Below are 10360 nucleotides of genomic sequence, written 5' to 3'. Positions count from 1 at the left end.
AGGAGAGCTCTCAGGGAGTTGGCATGTTTAATGTTTCAAATTCACAGATCTATAAAACAGACTCTCCATTTCATTACATAATGACCGAGCCAGTGAAGTTCATGTGATTAAGAATTCAACTTTACAACAGTAGCTAAATGGTACCTGTTCATGAATCGACAACAAGCCAACAAGGGCATGGTTACAGCATCTGACGGCGTTACTGATAAATCAGTTATCTGCTTGGATTATGAAGGAGCACTTACCTTATTTCCTTCGCAAGAGTGTGGGTAAACATATGTGTTCATCTTCATGTCATCAGGCTTTTCTTAAAGCTGTGTCCGTCTTTTTAACAAATTCAAAGTGACTATTAAAACTGGATACATCATATGTAACTTTTGAAAATGCAAACCGAAAGACCTTATTTGTTCTCTGTGTCCAGAACATCCCACAACATGACCAACCATCTTTTTATATTGCAATAGCAGGTCCAGTTGACCGACCTAACACGGCAGGCTGTGAAGATTTCCATTATTACATATGGAGGCCTATTTGAACAGTCAATCCATTAATAACAATCTGGGATTATTTTCCTTAATAAAATGTCTCATGTTAAAGTGAACCAACCACTAAATCCCACACTTGATGATCATGTTACGAGAGACCTTATGAAGCTGCCAGTCAAAATATCCCTGTTGGATGGCATGCCAGTTAAGTGCTTGAAATCACAGTTCATGTGTATTGTGACGCTATAAATCATAGATCCTCGCCATTAAATACGGTCGTATCCATCACTAATCCCGTTGTCGTCAATGCTCTTGAGTTACAATTCATCATCGTCCTTTTATCCTTGATATTGATATGTGAAGCTGAAAGGCTTTTTATGCCCTCCACAGTCATGGTAGGAGAATCTTGATACCAGATTGAATGAAGAGTCATAATGTATTTCCAGTGCTAAGTGATCACTTTCATAGGGAAGCTTAAAAGAAACCTCTACCCTTTCCCACTGCTGTAAGATGGGTTTTTACCAACGATCCATTTAAGGGTTCCAGCGCATTCCAAGCTTTTATCACCGAACAAAACAGAGTGGCACATCTATAGTAATGCTTAGTGACAGAGTAGATACACGCTGAAGGTGGACAAGCAGAGCATAAGGCTAGAGGTAAGTATCTCTATTTCAATGGGAAATTTCCAGTATCTGTAATTTTAACAGGACTATATGAATCAATGGCCATTGGTAGTTTCTAGTTAGGCAAACCAGTTTGATCCAATTAGCTCTACTAAGCCTACTTTAACCTGGAGATTTAGATTTGAAAGATTTAGATTTATAACTTTCTTTTACATCTTTTTTTCCACATATAAGCACTAAAAGATTGGCAAGGATACAGACACTGCAAAGAATGGAATCTTCTGTTGGAAAATCACTTGGAAGAGCAAAACCAGATATATTTTGACCTTCTTGGATAGCTTTTTATGACTAACAAAGGACTGAGCTGGAGTATTTCACAACATATTTTGTCAGAAATGTTGAAGGACAGATACTGTTTTTTTCTTTTTCTCAATGTTTTCACCTCTCTTCATGCTGACAAATGAGAGGACCATGTAAAAGGTCTTACAGCCTTGATCTTGATACAAAGCACATCTTATTTTAATTTCATAGCCTTTCAGTATTGCTTTTCCTGGAAGAATTAAAGTAAAAGATTAAAGTTTCTTCACTAGCACTCAGTTTACAGTGTATTTATTCATTTATTATTGCAAGGAGTTATGGAAAAGTTGATGTCAATTCTATATCTGATTAACACTGGAGGATTATTTTTCAAATTTAGACATAATATATGAACCAAATATAATACATAATACTGTTTATGTTTTGTAATTATATATTTTTTACTTTTTTTATCCTTTCGCTGCATGTGTGTGTTGTGTGTACTGCTGCTGCATAAAGCGAATTTCCCCACTGAGGGATGAATAAAGGAAAAATCTAATCTAATCTAATCTAAATCAAATCAATTCGAAATGTGGGTCGATTTGTATGTTTGTTTTTTTTTCCCCGTCTTTAGTATTTAGATAGAAACTCCCTTGTTAAAAATGAAGCCACAAAAAATGATGATAATAATAATAACAATAATATTAACACATGACATCAACTTTACAGTTTTGTGGGAAGATATTTTTCCCGTCTCTATGTTTGGACTATATCTGACTCCAGAGGCAGTTGCGATGGGTGAGCCATATTACCCATTTACAGTGTGCTAGCATTTCTCCGACTGTCTGCATGAGACACACAGGAGACAAGGCTGATGTTACAGCGCAATGTGAAGGACACATGAGAAGTTGACGGGAGTGTTTCTCAACCTTTCCTGTGCATAATCCTTCCCTTGGGTGTTCCAGATCTTCATGATACCAAACTTAGTCATGCGTCACTGAATATACTTGTGGCTTACGGTCTAAATGAATCGCATAAATATAATTATGATAATAATCATACATAATAATGAGACGGTTAGTTAATATTCCATAAGACAGATATGAACACTTTCAAAAATGTAATTTATATATTTCTGTGTACAATTCAATTATTCAACTACTCTGTTGTGAATGAATCAACAATGACTGATTCATGTGCTGAAAATAAATTTAGCATCAATGGAAATATATTTATTTCTGTCATTGGTCTTTTGAAATTGGTCTTGAGAAAATGATTCTCTGTTTTTCACATTTTACTGTCATCTTAGTAAAGCAAAAGTGAACAAAGATAATACAGGCACCGTTTAAATGTAACATTCTGAATTGGGACCCAGAAAGTGAGCTGCAACCAAATTTGGCTGGTAAACCAGAATAAAGCCTCTTCCATTACATGACCTCTATCCATCTCAGTGGGGTTTTTGGTAAATCCTAACAATCCAGTCAAGTCTTCAAATAACAAACAGAAGATATGTTTTTGTAAAATCAGAGAAAAAAAATACAACTGCCATACTATACATAGCACACAAAGAACAACACAAAATCAGAAAGCAACCTTTTTGAAATTTTACAACAACGTAAACAATGCATCTATGATGACAAATTCAAAGGCTTCCAGGACAGCTTGACTGTGGATGCTGTGTTTTTCTTCTTTTCTATTTTTTCTTTTGAATGTGTTGGATATGGCCAAAAAAAGTTTTAACAACATTGTGAATTTTCACTGAAGTGAACCAGACAATTTGATCGAAAAAAGCCACCAATATTAATCTTTCTGTCAGAAATTTGAAATAATTTTTTTTCCACAATCGCCACTATATGGGATACCATTTCTTTAGGTAAGAAAGCTTAACCTTTCACATAATTACAATGAGTTTATTTGTTGGTCCAAGTATATATTGATCTCTCAACAAGCTAAAAAGGTGTTGCACAGACTGTCAGACAGGATCAAGTGGACATGAATTAAAGGAGATGAACATTTAAACATACACGTGCACAGACAACGTTTATATTTGGCCAGAGTTCCAATGACACAAGTTTGACTCTTTTTTTGTTTGTTTGTTTTTATGCTTCAGCCACAAATTCAAAATTCTGAACTGAAAATCAGCAACAAATTCCTGCCATGAGTTCAAAGAAACTCCCAGATGGACCAAAAGCCCCAGGTAAGCTTTGCAAATTATCTCTTTTAATTTTTGGTGCACTTTGTGTAAACATGTGGCGTCAGTCTACTCTAAAAGACTCTTACGTAGAGTAAACATCTTTAACAGAAATTCAACAACTGTTACAAATCAAAATGTTTAATATCGATGGTGAATAAGTCGTTAAATTCTAATCTCAGAATTTTGTTGAGGACCCTTTCAGCAGCGATTGCCACCTTTAAATGGGTTTTGTAAAGTGGAAATGTAAAAGGTTTAAGTTCTCATTGAAAAATAGCACAAAAATATATTTATTTAGTCAATTTCATCATTGTTGTCCATTTTTGGTCATATTCTTCTTGTAATGTCAATAAGATTCAATTTTTCAAAAATTACAGGAAGTTAGGAACAAATAAAAAAAATAAATACTGAACACAGATTACTGTTGTAAGCGCAAATGCAAGTTCCATCCATCCATCCATCCATCTTCTTCAGCTTATCCAGAACCAGATCACGAGGGCAGCAGTCTTAGCAGAGATGCCCAGACTTCTCTCAGCCTAGACCTTCCTCCAGGTCTTCCGAGGGGAGTCCGAGACGTTCCCAGGCCAGTCCAGAGACATAGTCTCTCCAGCGTGTCCTGGGTCTTCCCCGGGGTCTCCTCCTGGTGGGACATGCCTGGAACACCTCCCTAGGGAGGCGTCCAGGAGGCATGCGAAACAGATGCCCGAGCCACCTCAGTTGACTCTTCTCAATGTGAAGGAGTAGCGGCTCGACACCGAGCTCCTCCCGAGCATTGATGGGCAGTAACGCGTTCGAAGTAACGCGTTACTGTAATCCGATTACTTTTTTCAAGTAACAAGTAAAGTAAGGGATTACAATTGCAAAAACATTAATTAGATTACCTTTACTTTTCTGAAAGAAGGCTGCGTTACTGCGTTACTAAATGCAGTATTTGTTTTGTGAATACATCTCATGACTTTGCGCCGCTCATACGTCAGTATGAGCGGCGCAAAGTCAAGCCTGAATTATGGTTCTGCGTTAAATCGACACAGAGCATACGCCGTAGGGTACGCCGTAGGGTACGCCGTAGGGTACGCCGTAGGGTACGCCGTAGGGTACGCCGTAGGGTACGCGGCGACGCGCGCCATACGGTGAGCGTCGCCGCGTACCCTACGCCGTAGGCTCTGCGTCGGTGCGCGGAACCATAAATCAGCCTTCAGTGGTAAACCAGAGACGACATGGAGTGCGAGAGAGAGCAGGAGCATGCAGTGTTTAACGCCTGTAATTACAGACATTATTTTGAGTTTGACTCGGTCAAAAGGGATAAAAACATTTTCGTCCGCTGTAAAGTCTGTGTGGGAGGAAAGCTCGTTGCGAGACCCCCGGATTCCTCCTCCCCCACTGGGGCTGCAGCGCCGGCTGCCTCATCAGACTCCAGCGGGAGAACTGCCGGTGGCCCCTCTGCTGCTAAACAGGTGAAACTAGATGTAAGACCAACGGGACTTAGTGCAGCTGAATTGAAGAAGCTTGTCGCAGGTTATATTGTAGTTCAAGTCAGAGAGAGCTGTATTTTGCCCGACGCAATGTGCATAAATTTAAGACTGAAAATAATAAAAACAAGTTTAAAAAATAGGCTGTTTCATTTACTTATTGTCATTTAATTTTATATGGTGGAATATGCACAAAGAATAGAATTAAACTGAAAGTTCTATTGTTTTATAGTGTTCCAGTAAAGTGTATTCAGGTTGTGCATCATGTTTTCGAAAAGTAACTAAGTAAAGTAACTAGTAATGTAACTACTTTTGAAAATAAGTAATCAGTAAAGTAACAGGATTACTTTTTTGGTTCAGTAATCAGTAATCAGTAACTAATTACTTTTTCAAAGTAACTTGACCAACACTGCTCCCGAGTGACTCAGCTTCTCACCCTATCTCTAAGGGAGTGTCCAGCCCCCCTGCGGAGGAAACTCCGTGGAGTAAACTGTATCCCCAATCTTGTCCTTTCGGTCATATCCCAAAGTTCATGACCATAGGTGGGGGTGGGAGTGTAGATTGACCAGTAAATCAAGAGCTTTGCCTTTTGACCCAGCTCCTTCACCATGACGGTCTGGAACACTGACCACATAATTGCGGACATTGCACCAATCCGTCTGGAAATCTCACATTCCATCTTTCCCTCACTCAAAGAACAATACCCCGAGATATTTAAACTCCTCTACTTGAGGCAGGAGTTCTCCACCTACCTGGAGAGGGCACGGCCCCTTTTTCCGGTGATGGCCTCCATGACCCCGGATTTGGAGGTGCCGATTCTCATCCCAGCCGCTTCACACTCAGCTGCAAACCGCCCCTGCACATGCTGAATGAAGCCAACAGGAAAACATCATCTGTAAAAAGCAGATATGAAATCCTGTTGTTCCAAAACTGGAACTGGAACTGGAAACTCCATTATTCCATTACTCCATTACCACGGTACTCCATTACCGTCCATAAAAATTATGAACAGAACCGGTGACAAAGGGCATCCCTGCCGAAGTCCAACATGCACCGGGAACAACTCAGAGGGCCCTGGACCCCACACTCGCAGAGCACCCCCCACAGAATGCCACGAGGGACACAGAATAAAATACTTCATCAAATACTTTCTCCAGATCCAGAAAGCACATGTGGACTGGTCGGGTAAATTCCCATGAACCCTAAAGCACCCTAAAGAGAGTATAGAGCTGATCCAATGTTCCGTGAAAAAAACATATTGTTCCTCTTGAATCTGAAGTTCAACTATCAGTCAAATTTTCCTCTAGTACCCTGGCTTAGACTTTCATGGGGAGGCTGTAGAAATGTGATCCCCCTATAGCTGGAACACATTCTCAAGTCCCCCTTTTTAAAAAGAGGGACCACCACCGCAGTTTGCCAGTCAAGTGGCATTGTCCCCTTCCTCCATGCAATGTTGCATAGACGTGTCAACCAAGACAGCGCTATAGCATCCAGAGACTTGAGGTACTCAGGGTGGATCTCATCCACCCCCGGTGGAGCTTATGAACCACCTCAGTGACCTCGGCTTGGGTGATGGATGTGCACGCCCCAGAGTCCCCACTCTCTGCTTCCTCAGTGGAAGGCATGTCAGTCGGGTTGAGGAGATACTCGAAGTATTCCTTCCACCGTCCGACGATGTCCTCAGTCGAGGTCAACAGCTCCCCACCCACACCATAAACTGTGCCGGCAGAGTACTGCTTCCCCCTTCTGAGGCACCGAACGGTCCTCCAGAATTTCCTCGAGGCCGACCGAAAGTCTTCCTCCATGGCCTCCCTGAACTCCTCCCAGACCCGGGTTTTTGCCTCCAGGACCACCCGAGCCGCGGCTCGCTTGGCCTGCCGGTACCCATCTACTGCGTCAGGAGTCCCACAGGCCAACATAGCCCGGTAGGACTCCTTCTTCAGTCTGATGGAATCCTGTACTTCCGGTGTCCACCACCGGGTTCTAGGATTGCCGCCACAACAGGCACCGGAGACCTTGCGACCACAACTTCGAGCCACCGTGTCGACAATGGAGGCAGAGAACATGGTCCACTCGGACTCAATGTCCCCCGCCTCCCCCGGGATCCGAGAGAAGCTCTCCCGGAGGTGGGAGTTGAAGATGTCCCTGACAGAGGGCTCGGCCAGACGTTGGGTCTGCCCGGTCTGTCCAACCTCCTCCTCCGCCAGCGCATCCAACTCACCACCAGGTGGTGATCAGTTGACAGCTCAGCCCCTCTCTTCACCCGAGTGTCCAAGACATGCGGCCGAAGTTCAGATGAAACGACAACAAAGTCGATCATTGACCTCCGGCCTAGGGTGTCCTGGTGCCACGTGCACTGATGGACACCCTTATGTTTGAACATGGTGTTCGTTATGGCCAAACTGTGACTAGCACAGAAGTCCAACAACAAAACACCGCTCGGGTTCAGATCGGGGAGGCCGTTCCTCCCAATCACGCCTCTCCAGGTATCACTGTCATTGCCCACGTGAGCATTGAAGTCCCCCAGTAGAACAATGGAGTCCCCAGTACTATCCAGTACCCCTCCCAGGGACTCCAAGAAGGCCGGGTACTCTGTTCTGTTCTGCACTGCTGTTCGGCCCGTAGGCACAAACAACAGTGAGAGACCTTTTCCCGACCCGAAGGCGCAGGGAAGCGACCCTCTCGTTCACCGGGGTGAACTCCAACACATGGCGGCTGAGCTGGGGGGCTATAACCAAGCCCACACCAGCCCGCCGCTTCTCACCCTGGGCAACTCCAGAGTAGTGGAGTGTCCAGCCCCTTTCAAGGAGCTGGGTTCCAGAGCCCAAGGTATGTGTGGAGGTCAAAAACAGAAAAAACAGAGCAGATTTTTTTTCTATATTCCGTTAAAATACAGTAGTTGTTTTGTAAAGTTGTAAAAACAGATCTATTCAGATTATTTGAGCTCAGTAAATACAGTAGAGCCAATGACTGTTGTCAAGCCATTAGAAGCCATTAGGAATGCATTGTCTCAATAGGCCTTTTGTCTGGAGGAAGGCCTGAGTACTTGATGTACTGAAGTACCTAATAGTTATTTTCTGTAGAGCTGAGGAGTCTCTGAAATTAGTTCAAAGAAAATGAGCTGACCATCTTAAAAAAAAACATCCTGACCATGTTTAGGTTCATTATATTTTTCAAATGCTACTTAATTTGATTTCTCTATTTTATTTTTTATTGCAATTCTTCTTTAATCTAATAAGAAAATATTAGATGTGTAGTTCAATACACATGTATATTTCAATGTTAAGTAACAACAAATATTTTTGAATTTGAGAGAGAGAGAAGCTTCAAGCGGCAACGCTTTTTAAATTTATTTTAGTTTGTCTCAGCTGCGGAAAAGTCAGGGAGCCGTGAGCAGTTGAGAAGTTACAGATCTCCTGGTAGATCTGGTCGATCCTTATCGCCCATCTAGATCCCTTTTTAATTCTCTCCTCAGCAATGGCGATTCCTCTAACCCTGCATTCATACTGAAAGCGTCACGGGCGTCATAGGCGTCTGGCTGCCATTCATTGTCTATGAAAACGGACGTCGAGAAGCGGCGGGAGCGGCGAGGGCGACGGAGGCGGCAGGAGCGTCGCGTCAATTTGAAGTTGAAAAATCTGAACTTTATGCAAATGAGCAGCGGCGACGCCGGCGTTCAGACTGCAGGCAAATCTGATTCATATCTGATTCCTTCTCATATCCGATTTTCAGGGCTGACTGTCCACACTGTTTTTAGCAAGTGTCCATATCGGATCTGGCTCTGTTCAGACTGGGCCACATCATTGACTGATCTGACGGGTTGCCGTAGCAACGACGTCGGAGCGGAGGCGTCACCCAGCGCGTGTATTGTGTGAAGTCATGTATTTTTTTTATATATAAAAAAATCCCAAAATATCTGTACCGTTTCTGATTGGGTCGGCACTGCGCATCATTTTTAGACATAACAATGAACGCATACCGCAAAAGTTGTGTCTCGGCGGAGGGACCCGACGTCCCAGCAAAATGAGAAACAGAGAAAAGTGTTCAGAACAAAACCACCAGCAAACTAACAAACCAACCAACAAAGCTCAGAGTTAACAAAACGAACCAGCAATGAATAACTGGCAGCCCCGCTCCAGCCCCTCTCCTCCTAGGAGGGGAGGGGCTGACGGGCTGCAGGTTCAGGCTCACAGCGCGACTGAAGGCTGATTTATGGTTCCGCGTTACACCAACGCAGACCTACGGCGTAGGGTACGCGGCGACCCGCACCTACGTGGAAATGCGGTCTTTTTTTCTGCTATTAAAACATGTTGTAATGTGAATTTGCTACACTTAAACTACAATTAATAGTTTTTGACGTGACATCAGAGATTGTACATGCTCTCTGTGAAAGGATGAGTAGCTAGTGGTTTGGAGCATGGGTCTGGGACAGTCATATCCGATCTGAGTGTTTGGAGCTGTTCAGACTGACACGCATCTGCCCAAATGCGATATGGATCGGATATGAAACTACCTCCCGGAGGTGGTTTCCATCTGGTTTGCAAAAATCGGATATCATGCGGTTTGGGACTGTTCAGACTTCAAAAGAGTCATCCAGTTTCAATCTGGATGGGCTAAAAATCGGATATTTGCCTGCAGTCTGAACGCGGCCTTGATGTGCAGGGGAACCAATGGGGTGTTTGGAATCCGCCCACTGAGTTTGACGTGTGAAACTGACAGTTTTACATTTACATTTCATGATTCAGCAACACAAAATCATTAATTAAATGTGTCATTAATTAATTAAATGCAGTTTTACATTTCATGATTCACACGCAACACGAAATCATTAATTAAATGTGTCATTAATAAATTAAATGCTGAAATAATAAATATATATTTTTACTTAAAATGAATTGTATTTTAATTAATTAATGACATATTTCATTCTAATTGTAATTAATTAATGACACATTTAATTAATTAATGATATATTTAATTCCCATTTTAATGAATTAATGATGTATTTATTTATTTAATTTTGGCACAAAAAATCCTCCATACACGTGTGAGTCTGTTACAAGTCGTAGTTTGTGCCTCCACCTGGTGGCTACAATTGCAATGTGCAGTTTATGTGCATTCATGCGAATGCGTGAATCTGGTATCCCGCCAGTGAAACGGCCATATTAAACTCTGACCATCTGTACCTCAGTGACTTTGGCTTGGTGATGGCTGTGGATTCTGACACCCCAGAGTCCACAGCCTCTGCTTCCGACAATGACCCCAGTCGAGGTCAAAAGTCCCCCACCTGCACTG

The 10360-nt window shown here is 42.5% G+C and overlaps 1 protein-coding gene across 1 annotated transcript in view; it reads left to right on the top strand.

Moving 5' to 3' along the window:
- Positions 1-1040: 1040 nt before the first annotated feature.
- LOC133448394 (immunoglobulin-like and fibronectin type III domain-containing protein 1) overlaps positions 1041-10360 on the top strand; it is a 30018-nt gene continuing 20698 nt past the window's right edge. Inside the window, exons 1-2 of the mRNA XM_061726867.1 lie at positions 1041-1141; positions 3516-3602. Of these exons, the coding sequence (XP_061582851.1) occupies positions 3563-3602 (40 nt within the window). The 5' untranslated portion in view covers positions 1041-1141; positions 3516-3562. The remainder of the gene's footprint in view (positions 1142-3515; positions 3603-10360) is intronic.

Source organism: Cololabis saira, chromosome 8, assembly GCF_033807715.1.
Source record: "Cololabis saira isolate AMF1-May2022 chromosome 8, fColSai1.1, whole genome shotgun sequence".
NCBI classification, from domain to species: Eukaryota; Metazoa; Chordata; class Actinopteri; order Beloniformes; family Belonidae; genus Cololabis; species Cololabis saira.
The sequence above is the reverse complement of the archived record's forward strand: the minus strand, read 5'-3'. Positions and strand labels throughout refer to the sequence as shown.